General features: G+C 40.7%; 1 protein-coding gene across 8 annotated transcripts in view; it reads left to right on the top strand.

The window, feature by feature from the left end:
* LOC115036407 (single-stranded DNA-binding protein 3) overlaps positions 1–13,549 on the top strand; it is a 32,901-nt gene that overhangs the window by 13,066 nt on the left and 6,286 nt on the right. For 4 of the 8 annotated variants that reach the window (XM_029494596.1, XM_029494595.1, XM_029494598.1 and 1 more), the window contains exon 5: positions 9,400–9,489. The exons of 1 other annotated variant lie outside the window; for it this stretch is intronic. In XM_029494596.1, coding sequence (XP_029350456.1) covers positions 9,400–9,489 — 90 coding nt within the window. Of the gene's footprint in view, positions 1–9,399; positions 9,490–12,756; positions 12,841–13,549 lie in introns of all 8 variants that reach the window. 3 more of the 8 variants (XM_029494593.1, XM_029494592.1, XM_029494591.1) reach the window with 1 other exon arrangement.

The raw sequence follows: 13,549 nt of genomic DNA, 5'->3' as shown, positions 1-13,549 counted from the left end.
GTTTTTCTTCAAGTCCTGACACGGGTTAAGAAATAAATGCAGGGGTTGTTACACTGTTAGAGTGACTTCATAGTTGATGTCAAGTTTAGGGTTTATCATAATCTAGCTGCTTAAAACATCTGATGCACCAAAGATGCAGGTTAACAGACATGAGATTCTGAGTTTCTTCTTGTACAGATTTAAATGAATGTTTTGATTTATTTTATTTTTTTTCATATATCAAGCTTTTAGTAGAGGCTTAAATGGCATAATTTAAATTGTATACAAAATTGGCCTAGTTTTTAGGCTTTTACCATCATTATGCATCTATAAAGTAATTGACAGGACCTGATAATTTCCTTGTTTTTTCTTGTTTTTAAATGGAAGTGAAGTTAGAAAGTTAGAAGCTATACTTGAAATTTAAAAGACGCAGTTACATCCAAGAGTTAATTTTGTCATCTGGCATGCCCTCTGGCTAATATTAACTGGCTTGCATGCTATCTCCTACATTAATAGACAATAATACAACACACCATAAATTACTCAAACGCCATGTCATGCAGTAATTAATTTGCTAGTTTGAATAGAACTGCTAATTTTTCTTAATCAGTCTTAAATCCAGATAACATCATGAAGGTTTTGGCTCCATCATGTTTTCATTACACAATTACTCCAAGTTTCAATTTAGAAGCTTAAATACAGTGATTTCCGACCCAGAGATCGAGACTGTGCTATGGCTTACCAGCCAAATGTGAAGATCATTAACAGAACAGGGAAATGGGGGAGGGGGGGGGGGACTCCTGTAGAGTTGAGTGGGCCTCCCTCAGGAAATTGTGTCATAAGGAATGAGTTGCCAACCAGACCCAAAATCAGTGTTGTTAGCTGGCAGTTAGTCAAGTCTCCAAAAGGACAATGCGATGAGGGAACATCGCCCATCGTTGAACTACTCAAAAGCTCAAGTTTCAATCCAAATGTAGCACCACACTTTTAAAAGAATCTGAAACATAAAGTTCTAAGTGATGCAGAAACCCATCCACTGCTGTTAAGTGGATATTAGGATTTCTGCATCTAGAGATAAACTTAAGACTGTGGTCATTCTCCAGCTGGGTCACAGTAAACCTTAATCGAAGAAAACACAACACCATGATGTAATTAACAGGTTTTCTATGAAAACTCAAACCATTGGAACCCTATGGTGACAATTTTCTGAGTATTGTTTGTGTATTTCATTTATTCATTTACAGACGGCTGCTCATTGCTGCACACAGTTGAAGTTTCCAGCACACGAACTGTCATGATGATTTTTAACATTTACACCAACACAACACTAACTTCTACCCCTTAGCCAAACTCTTTTCTGTATTATTTTTTTATTTTAGCTTTTCTTCTCTTGTTTGCACAAATTAAAAATGTAAAAATGAAAAAATAGATGGAAATTTTCTAGACTAGTGCAACTTCTGCTGACGGCTCATGAAAATGCCTTACTAGACTATGAGGAATCGCCACCAGAACAAGATGCATTATAGATGCATCTGCAGTGTTAAATCTTGTGCCAATAGCACGTCAACCTGCAGTTAAATAGCTTAGACTCTTCTTGATACCTCCATCACATTCATCGTGTTTTTAACCTGCACTGTTGCTCTTCCGTCTTTCTTTTACACACCTGCCCACGTTTCTCTCACACTCCTAGCCCCACTCTTCTCTCTCGCTGCTGCATTTTATGCAACTCTAGCCTTCTCACATCATCTCTCCATGTTCATGCACCTTGTGGTTTCTCTGCAAAACCCCCTACATCTGCATCTTTCCTCCTTCCCTCCCCCTATTTCTCTCTCCCATGTTCATTCTCCTCCACACACCACCTTTTTTTGTCTCACCCTGCTTTACTATATCTCTTACTCTCCTTCACTCAGCACACAAGGACCCCCCCACCCTCACCGCATCTCACTCGCCTTATCGCTCACTCCCTCTCGCCAACTCTCCATCTCCTTTTTCCACTCCCTGACCCTCCCTCCCTCCCTCACCACCAATACTACCTCTATTCCCGAGAGAAGATTGATTGGCTAATCTAACTGTTTACCCACAATGCCTAGTAGTGCCGAGGAGGAGAGGGCAGCATAGTCAACAAGAAGGCACAAAGACACAAGCAAGAAACAGTTGAGGTATTTGAAAATGAGCTGAGTGGGCTAATGTCAAAATGGAGGGGGAGCGGGCTAAGTAGATGATAGATCAAATTCTTTTTTTGTTTTAAATCAACCCGCTATAAGATATGTCGGTGTGAGAAAGCATACCACTAAAAACATCTTTATGTGACTGGTAATTATTATTATCTTTTTTAAAGGGTGACGAAAAAACTAATATTAGTATTATTTCAGTGGATTAATTGTTCTCACATTTATTCAGATTGCACATTTCCCTTGAAATCACTCTTGGATAATTTCATTAGACTTATGTAAATGTCAATGCAGTGTTGTCCTATGTGGAAGAAAAAAATAATTTACCTTTCTAAATTCACAATTTTACAGTCACAAACACCATTCTACTTTTTCTAAAAACAGGATATTTGTTGTGTATGTTGGGAATTTTACTTCCAGATGCTTTAGAAAAGGACAGTGTTAGTATGTTTTCTCATTGCCTTAAATGTTTTAAGCCCAAAGATGTCTAAATTAGTTTTCTTTACACCAAAATCTTCAGTCCATAGAGACCAGCCCATTCCTTCAGTATTTAGGGAGTGAAAAAAGAAAGAAAGAATTATTGTGTGTTCAAGTAAGAGCACAACATGACAGTTACTCTACAGGCGAGAATGTTACACCAGTCATGGCACCGGTGTGTCGTTTTGTTTATTATTCTTCTTTTATCTGGAAGGAAATGTTAAACTAGTATAATGGACAACACTTGCTTTAAACAGTGTGAATGCACTGGTCACTGCTTGCTTATAGAAACTACTTAAGTATATTTAGTCTCATGACATTTAATAATATACAATACCAATTAACTTTAGTTATCCAGCAAGAGTAAAACACTAAGGAAAAATTTGAAAGATCTCTTCCTAGATTTATTTACGTTAAGTGATTTGTAGTTTAAAATTATTATCCTTCATCATTGTACTAAGCTGTGCCAAAAGCTGTGTAATATATGCCGGCCTCTAGAGGAACCATCCATGCAATGTGCTTGGATCCACCTCTATCAGCTGATTTAAAGCTGAGGCAGTTAAAGACAATATTCCTGAAATGAAGGAAGCAGGTTCAAGCCACTGTAATAAAATGAGTGACAGGCTGGCTGTAAATCAGCTCAAGGGATGCCGTTTTGAAGGCCTGACCCCAGATTGAAGCAGGTCAAGAAAAAGGAAGGAGCTTTTTTTTATGTCTGGAAAATAAATTATTGTATGGCAGTTGGCAGTAAGACGAAAAAATGAAACACGTATCTGCTTGAGCCAACGCGATATTCAGGTTTATAGTTGTTCTTGTTCTCCTCATATTCTTTTCTTTTGGCCTTGCTGCCTTTTCTCTGGAGTGTTGGCTAAGTGGATGTTGTGTCTGCAGCATGTATTAGTGCTGTCATCCAGTGTGTGCATGCGTGTTTTTGTGTGCATGAGTCTGCCTGTCTGGTTCAGTACCACTACGTTGGCAGCGGCTTTTTGGGGAGCGTGTGTTTGGTGCACGCGTCGTGCCAGTTTTGAGGACCAGCTGGGCTTTCAGAGGTTTTTGCATGTGCATTTTTTTGTCAGACATGACAGTGAAAGTAGCAGCCGTATCCTGTTGCTTCAGAGCAAAACACACTGTTTTGACTGGACTGATAAATTAGCCAGATCACCACAGTCAGCTATTTTTTCCACCCCTCTCTACACTCTCACTCCATGACCACCCACCCCTCCTCCCTCCTCCCTCCTCCCTCCTCCTGCCTCCTTCCTCTTTCCCTCCCTCCCTCTGTTGCGCTAAGGACAGCAGGTCAAGGAGACAGTGATGAGGTACATATCAGTGTGAACCAGAATGTAGATTAGTTCCCTCTCCAGGCTGGGACACACATAAATACAGACACACACACAGATACATTTGCTGTCTCGTCGTAGCCCTCTCCTCTCTCCATCCAGTGTTTATGTCTCTGTCTTTAGCCCTGTGAAAGGTATCAGGCAGAGGTCAATAATGTGTTGAGCACTATTGATCTGTCCAGTAGGTCCTATGGGTGAAAGAGAGGAAGAGGGAAATGGAGAGGGAGGGATCAATGTTTTGCTGTATAGCCCATCTACATAGTGCACTGTACTAGCCAATCAGATCATTAGTGTTTTGTTCTGTGATAGATTATTCATAAACACTGTGGGATTGTACTGAGGAGGAAAAACAAGCACAACAGGGTGTCCTAACAGGGAGCCAAAACTGTGGATGAAGGCGTCAGCGATGTTAAAATCTTTTGCCACAAAGACGCCTAGATGGTGTCACAGAGATATGGATGAGGTTTATTACATGGTACTTATGCAGGGTTTGCCTAGACTGAAGCTAAATGTTTACTGTAAGACTTAAAGGGGGATACATCTGCAGGTAGAAGCTTGAGTAAAATTAACTCAACATAAGAGCTTTCAGGCAGTTGATACCTGGCTCTTTGTATAGATAAGTCAGTCATACATCCAACTACAGAATTATTTTTTTAATAAATTTGTTTCAGCAGCCAATCAGCATATTTCCTGTTAGTGATTAATAATAGTCTCCCCAACAGCCTCAGAATGAAACATATTTGAAATCTATTGCACAATCGTCTATCAAAGATTATGCTGCTTTTTTTGCCGTGATTGATTTTTCCTCAGAGAGGTGACAAGAAAGAAGGGAAGGATGAGGTGAGAAACTGCAAAGAGTGTAAGCAGCTTGCGTTATTTTAATTGATATTAATTCAGATGATGGATTTTATGTTCTGATTAATTCATTATATCAAAGAAAATCATATTTAAACAACTCGTTTTTGCAGTTTTTTGTAGTGAACCGATGTCCCGATTCTTAAGTGTGAGACATAATGTTAAATTAAAGCAAAGTTAACGGTTCTCCATCCTGAACTACTGAAGCCACAGCGATGAACTACAGGTCAGGTCTGTCGTCCCGATGCTGTATAACTGATGACATAAAAACTCAGTGTTACTTTGGTGCGGACAGGGCTCTGGGATGCTTTGACTCCATGTTTGAGGAAAGCCATTAAAATATAGTTTACAGTTAAAACAGTATAAATATTCCCAGACATTTGAAAATGTGTCCCGTGGGTTTTGTTGAACTTTCAGCCAGTCTCAATGAAAGAAGCTTATTCTTCTCTTATCTGCTGCATGTCATGCATTGAAGCCCTTTCAAGCTGTGCCGCTACCCAGCACTTCCTAAGTACACTTGTTCATTTTCAGACTTTTCCATACATCCTGGCTGAAAATGAATAATTCAACTGAACTACAAAACGCCACGCTCATTACGTCAACTAATTAGTGGAGCATTAATGTCTCTGGGTTGCTCTGTCTTCTTGAACTTGTTTCTTTGCTTAAAGGTACCGTCTTTTTATTCCCTGGTCTGCATTAGCAGTCATTGTTTACCTGCAGCAGTATCAAGAAAGCAGATGCAGATTTACTTTCTTGGTGAATCAAGTTATTCTGATTCAACGAGTCAGTCTGACAGTCTCCTGCTTGTGAGCTGGGAGTTGAAATTGTAAGGTAGGTATAGGCAGTTCTGCGGGTGCCACTACAAAACCTAAAAAAAGCACTGTTGGATCCTTTTGTATTTCCCCAGGCCAGATGGTTTTAATAAAGACCGACTGCATACTAAATCTACCTTGCGCTTTGCTGGTGGCAACTGCACCCTCTATGTGCTTTTAGTTTGCATTCAATTTCAGTCAGCAAACTGGAGAATTCATGAGCATATTGTTGGTCATTGATAGTCTCCAACAATAATAGGACCAAATGATTGATTTTGAGCAGAATCTCTCCCCTTGTAACATTAATGTCTTTGTTTTTCTCCCCATCATCTTTTCTTTTTTCCTGCTCTGCCTCATTCTTATGTCTTATAACTCTCTCGCTCTCTCTCTCTCTCTCTCTCTCTCACAATCCCTACATCTCTTATTTTCTCTGTCTCTCTCTCTCTCTCTCTCTCTCTGCGCTCCTGGAGCGGGGGATGCCAGGGGGACAGAGTGCAGATAGGACCTGTCTCCATAGCAACAGCTTCTGCAAGCTGCTGACACCCTACTGGGGGGTGGTTGTGGTGGGGGGGTTACAGGGGTTGGGGCACAGAGAAGGTGTATGTGGTGATGTAGTGTGCGGGTACGTGTGTGTGTATGCACGTATGTGTGTGTGAATGTGTAGATATGTACGTGTGTGCGCACCAGCGAAGGGGGTCACAGAGAGGAGAAAAGATGGAGAGAAAAAAGTGTGTAGAAGAAGGGAGTGAGAGAGATGGATGAGAGGGAGGGAGGATGGAGGAGAGAAAGAGGCAACCGACCCAGCTTCTTCCCCAGGGACTCAGTGGCCTGCTCATGTTCACTAGCAGAATTAGCATAAAGATGGGGGGAGGTGTGTGTATCTGTGTGTGTCATTGTCCAAGTGTGCATTTTTTTTATTATTATTATTTTTTGAGTGGTTATTTCATATAGTCAGGAGAAGATGAGCAGCAAGTGTATATTTGAAGATGCCTGTAAATGGTAGTATGTGTTGACCAAGCCTACAGGATATGTCACATGGATGCAACGCGTTTGTTAGGTGTGTGAATGTGTGTGTGTGTGTGTGTGTGTGTGCTGGTGGAACAGTGGATGCATAAGAGTGTGTGCGTGTGAGTGTGAGTGATTGTGGGAGCGACTCCCTCCCCTGGGTCTTAAACCCCCTCCCTGTTCTGGTCCCGTTGCCTGTGGTTCTCCTCTGTCTGCCTCCCTGTTCTGAAGGGCTGCACTTTATGAGCCTGTGATGCAACTCTTTGTGAGTTCTGTGTGTTTGTGTGTGCGTGCGTGTGTTCGTGTGCTTGTGGGTGCACGTGTATGTTTGTTCCGGCATGCTTATGTAAGCACAGGGAACATGCGTCTCCATCTATGTGTGTTGACAAGAATACAGTTATATCATATTTAACTCCCGGGCTGAATCATTCTCCCCCCTCTTCTATCCTAGATTCTACTTTTATTCTTTTATATTGTTTGACTGACAAAAAGTGGATTGGAAATGGTGCTGTTATTGTTGCATGTGGTAAAATGATTAATGTCAGTTTGACAGCTGCTCTCATCAGGTTTGAGTGATATAGTTGTTTTTAAAAGTAAAAAAAACAATCAGAGCTTCAGATTTTAAACGTCTTTGACTCTTCGGCTAGATGGGCATCAGACCTTCACCAAGGCCAGTGTCAAACAGCTTACACCAGATTCATTCATAGTAAATGATCTATTCTGAATCTGCCATAATTTGTAGCGGATAGCTCCCTGACTCATTTCCCATCCCCTTACCAAGTTCAGTGTAAATTGGCTCTGTACTTTTTTTTTTTTTTATTATTATTATCCTGTTGACAATCAAACAGACATAGTTGAAAACATGACTACTCTGGAAGAAATGACAAAGATGGACAGGAAGTAAAATCTGAAAAAAAATTAAGGGGAAGTATTGGAGCATCATGAGCCAGTGCTTTTAAGGAAATAAAGAAACCTACAGTCAGTGCTTTCCTCCTACAACTCTTTTTATTAAGTTTGCCTGTCTATGATATCTCAAAACTCCTTATTTCCATCTGTAACTAAGGTTTGCATAGCAAGTGAATGGGGGAAACTCCATTTATCGGAGAATCAAAGTATGGAAGTATGTACCTGTGTGGGATGTATAAGTGTATGTTTCCGATTCTATTGACATCACTAAAGATCTTATTTGCTAAAATTATTATCGATAGACTAAGTGATGCATTAGATGAAACAAACGTCCAGTCAACAAGTGGCTAACGTGTCTAATCTTTATATGTTAAGATAGATAATACACAGACCTGGAAAAACTAAAGCTCTTTTATATTTCTAAAGTGGCTGGAAGCTCATACTTTTTATGAATTTTGCCATTAATCTGGAATTTTATTAGATTTAATTGAAAGTTGCACATACTATGTGTGTATGTGTATGCTCTAGGATTTTGAATGTAACTTTTATACTTGATAAGACAAATTTGATTAATTGATTATAGCATGAAGAAAATAAACATTCGCACCCAACACGCTCTTACACACAAAAGAATGAGGATTTATGGATCACTTATTTAAAATATTATTTACTGCCTAGCTTTTGTAATAGCATTTGATGAAGGGGAAAAAAACAGTGCAACTCAACTTATTTGCAGATGACTTGTTACTATTTAGAACTGGTGTAATGACACACAAAAAAATTAGGACAACTATAATTGATGGGTTAATATGTTTTCAATTTTACATGTCAACCTGTTTTAAATTCAAAGAAACGTCATGAAAATATAGTCAGTATTAGTCATGAAAATAGACTTTTTCTACTTGCAGTCAAGTCCTAACCATTATATATAAACACTCTGATCAAGACATAGACCTTAAAAGCAAAATCTGAGAAACAGTTTTTATTCTGAAGTCAAAGTGATATTCTTGTTAAATGATTAAATCAAAGGTAAAAAACACTTTTATGCCATGGTTACCTCAGTGTAGTCTTAATGTAAGGGGGGACATTGCCCAAAATGTTATGTTGTCTGTGCCAACTGACTGTACAAAAAGCAAAGCTTTCAAAATAGCTTGTTTTTGGGTTGTTTTTTTTTTGGTTATTGTTTTTTTTTTTTTTTTACATGCCATTATGGTGCCTTGCAGTATATTGTAGTCCAATCCAGCATCATCAACCATAGAGACTATTCAGAAAAACCACATATGACCCTGTCAACAAAACAAACACAAGACAAATCAAAGCTTTTTAAAGATTGATTGCTTTGATTGATTATTTGTTCATCTGTTGTATTTTGATGAGCCCAGCTGTTCCTAATATTCTGACAACTTGAGTATGTACGATATCTTCCCAAACCACATTGCTGAAGTCAGTCCAAATAGTCCAATAGTTTGTTAGACTGACTATGCATGTTAGAATAACATTGAAATTTTCAAATAACATAAGAGGTTTAATTATAATTTTTCTCTCTGGCAGTATCACTCCTTAAATCCTTTCCTCCTTACTTCAGTCCTTGTCCTCAGGAGGAGATGAGGTAATTGCTGTTGCTGTTCTCTCTTTCAGTAAAGATGAAGGAATAGTTTAAAGGTGCACCAGAAAACATTTCTTCTTAATTGACCAATAAACTTGAGATGGGAGGGGATGTGAGTTTGCTGTGATTACAGGTGCAGACACTGCCCCCTGTAGTAAAATGTTGGCCAGTGCATCATGTATAGAAATTTTATTGTTAGGAGATGATACACAAAAACACATCAATTTAATCACTGTCCTTTTGCTTTCCAGAGCGCAGCAGCAGCGCCAAGCCCTGTGATGGGCAACATGCCCCCCAATGACGCCATGCCAGGCGGTCCCATGCCTCCAGGCTTCTTCCAGGTATGATGCACCCGCTCTTGTCGCTGTCCTCCTCACTCCACCGTCTCTCCACCATCACCTTCAGACCCACCCCTCTTTTGTATCTTCATTTAATCTCTCTGCTATTCATCTACCTCTGACTCCAAACGTTCAATACCTGGCACCAAGAGAACATTTTCTATAAACTGTCCATTTTTAATCGAGGGATGCTATGAAATCCATTGGGTCTTTAGAATGACACAATAACAAAGCATATGCACATCTTCTACAGTTGAACACAGATCAGACATGTTATAGTCTTTAGATATTGCATGAAATGATCAGGCAGAGCATCTCATACCAGTAAATAGAGCTGGGCTCATAGCAGCGGGTCAGTCTGGCAGACCAATGTCGTGTGTGTATGTGCAGTTAGCACATGCACTAAATATGTGCTTTAAGAGTGCACTGTAACACTAGTTGTACTATTGGCAGCGAAAGTATAAAATGTGTCAATTTTTTCTTTGTGTGTTTTAGTTAGTACTTTTCTCTATCTAGTCATGTGAATACCATGCATCTGCAAAACGTTTTTAATGTTTTTAAGTTTTAAACTGTTAAACCTCTTTGAAACTATTCAGATCACCAAAATTTGTGGTTTTCACGGGATAAAATCTCTAGATTATATAATTGTTATTTCCCTTATTTAAAGTTTACAGTTCTACTGTAAACCATATTTTCATTCAGACATCTTCACCACCAAATGTTTAAGGGCTGATCTATAGATGAGAGACTTATTATCTCAAAAACCTTATGTCAGGCTTGCTCTACTAAATAAGTCCTTCAGTCTAAAATCAATAATGGAGTTTGATTAGATGGCACATGGCATGGAACAGGTACACTTCGGGTTTTCAATTCTCCCTTTTTTTGTTTTTGTTTTTTTCTTTCCCCCCTTTATTTTTCCTAAAGCTTTTTATTCTTCTCTTGATGTTTACACCCACCACAGCTTCTGAAGCTCACACGTTCACTCATCTCCTTTATGGGCTGCTATTCCACCGATTTGTGATTCAACTCTGCCGTATTCATCCACCCCTCCACCTCCATCCCCATCTCTGTCTCTGACCTGTCCCGACTCTGTGAAGGGAAAGTTTTTAGTGTGGGAAATAGCTGTCTGTACAGTGCGGAGAATGAAACATGCACACAGACACACATATAAAGACACGCAGCATACATGCACACACTCTCAAAAATAAAAATAAAAAATCACGCACACACACATGTTCTCTGCGAGGCAGTGGCGTGATGGACAGCACTGGCATTTGGCAGGAGGCACGATAAGGTGGCGGAGAGGAGTAGGTGAGAAGAAGCAAGTGACACAACAGAGAGAGGGAAATATGGAGAGAGATGAAAAGGAAGAAGAGAGGGGGAAATGTGAGGATCAGTGCCACAAGGTTTGTGGCCCAGTGTTTGTTTCTGTGGCTACTTACTGCTATTTTTTATTTATTTATTTGTTTTGCTTTCTGAGAGTGAGGCAGTGTGCTGCCGGGAGGGTGGTGGTGGTGATACTAGTGAGAGTACGACTGAATAAGCTAGGGAATGGGTGGGGGGGAGAAAGGGTGAGGAGAGACGCATGGAAGTGCTATTTATAACATTAGTGGGGGAGTAAGATTGGGAGAGTGTTTGTGTGTGTGCATGTGTGTTTGCGTGCATCTTGCGTTCAAGGGAGCCTTTTGTATCAGAAAGCTTTGGTTGTTTTCTGCAGATGTTGCTTATGCTCATTGTTAGGACTGGGTATCATCTCAAATAATGTGTCTGTTTTTATACCAGTGCTGTTGTTATGCTGAGTCTCAGTCACTGAAAATATTTAGCCTCAGTCCATTTTGAGAAACATGCAAAACTGTTATGGTCAGTTAATACAGCAGCCAGAATGATCAAAGAATTAAAAGAACAACTTTAGCCTGAATTTAGCAGAAACTATTAATGGGTGAGCAAATGCCAAAGCCAATCAACACTTTCTCATATATGGCAGTAAGCTGAACATCTTTTATGTTTTGAACTGCTGGTAAGGTGAAACAGGCTTTCTAACTATATCACTTTGGACTGTCATCCTTTTTTGACATCTTACAACGTGATTGATGGTGAAAATAATTAGTACATTTATTGAGCACTTCACATAAATTTTCATTATTTATATGCCGTTTCATAATTGTGACAGATGTTTTTACTTTCAGGCACTTTGATGATTTTTTTTTTTTTACATTATGTTGCTGTACATTTACATCTACAATAACACAACATTGGTTTGACTTCCTGATACCTGTTGAGGTAAATGGATGAACTACCATGTGCACATCTTCACATGAAGACATGTTCTCACAGTTCATGGGCCAGCTACAGGTACAGATTTACCCACAGACTCACTAAGGTAATCCATACATGTCGGGTCCGTGTGTGCGCTGTTTTCTGTGTCCGGATGCCTGGGAGGGACACATGGAAAATTCCATTTGCTGTTTAAAAATTGGCCTGCTTTTTGTTCTCTACAGACAATTGGAAAAGGGGGTGGTGGGGGGGCGGATGTGAGATGAAGACCCTGACTGTGAGGGAGCAGAAGAGACTGTGGCATAATGAGTTATTTTTGGGGGGTCGTTAACCTCTTGTCTTGGGGTGAAATGTCAGCAAGAACACAACGGTGTGTGGAAAAGCTGGGAGGTGAGCGTTACTCTGTGTGCACAGAGAGTCGGAGTCATACTGATGTAGGCTTCCATTAAGCAGGAAAGAATTCCAACTTCTCCTTGTGTTTGTCAGTGTCATTCTCTCTGGTTTGAAATTGCCACTAGTGCCTGTCCTGCTGCTGCCTCTGAGTGAGCCTTTGGCAACACTGCCCCCATGTGGTGAAGAGGAAAACTGTATTTGGTCCTCTGACCTGAGGGGTCCTGCCCATCATCTCTTCCAGTGTAACCACACGTTTAGTCCATCTGGTAGAATAACTACGCTAAACAGATTTTCTCTGAGCTTGCTTGGCCTGAAAGACAAACAAAAAGTGTTTCCTCTTAGATCATAGCGTTTAATTCCACGTTAATTTTGGTTTTCTCTTTTGTGAGGGACTATTTAACATCACATTCTCAAGAATCTGGCCAAAATGTTCAGCTTTTTCCACCCTCCTGCTCCTTTTCTTCCTCCTCAGCCTAAATGCTCCCCACTAACTCCCCCTCTCTCGTCCTCCTCTTTCTTATAATTTTGATGGGGTAATTCCTCCAGGTGTAAACCCCCCCTTTTGGCCCCTCCCCTCTCTGATATCGCTCTTCTTTCTTAAAGGGACCACCCGGCTCTCAGCAGTCCCCTCACGCACAGCCCCCCCCACACAACCCCAGCAACCCCATGATGGGACCCCATGGCCAGGTAAGACGTAAACACTTTCTCTCCTCCCCTCTAAATCCCTACCCCCGCTCCTTACCCCCCTTGCCCACACACAAGGTCTTTTTCTTTCCATTCACTGCTCACACACTCTTCTTCTTCTCCTCCTCCTCCTCCTCTTACCCTCGAGCCCTGTTAGATCTAGTTTTGTTCTGGCTAATTCCCTGTAGATGTCAGCCCCTCCAGTTACCAGCTCCGTTATAAAAGCGGATCATCCAGAGGCAGCAGGGCCTGCTCCTCTGCAAGGCCCACAACCGACTGTCCCTGTGTGGGATGAATAATTCACTCCTTGCCCCTCCCCCGGAGCAGCTTGTGGGGGGTTGCACACTTATCTGTGCCTGTGCTCCTAAAACACATACACACACAAACACACACACACATACAGCCAGCACACTCCCCTGCCCTCTGCTTACTTGTTCTAGCACCTTATGAATAAAACAGGGGAGGGCACTATAGACACGTCACATATACGTTTAAAAACACATGGGCACACATACGTACCCCCCCACCAGACATATAGAACTGTCATAGAGTTTGGGGTTTTTTTAGCTGCCAACTAGATATGAGCATATTCAGTGCATAAAGCCTTAAACAAGTCTTTCATCCATCTGTTTCAACACCTTCTCAGAACAGTAGCTACACATGCACTGTGGAGGTAAAGCTAGCCTTTGGCAGCGCCGGCACTTAATTCTTG

The sequence above is a fragment of the Echeneis naucrates genome, chromosome 22, assembly GCF_900963305.1.
Source record: "Echeneis naucrates chromosome 22, fEcheNa1.1, whole genome shotgun sequence".
Classification (NCBI taxonomy): Eukaryota; Metazoa; Chordata; class Actinopteri; order Carangiformes; family Echeneidae; genus Echeneis; species Echeneis naucrates.
This window is presented reverse-complemented; position numbering and strand designations above follow the sequence as displayed.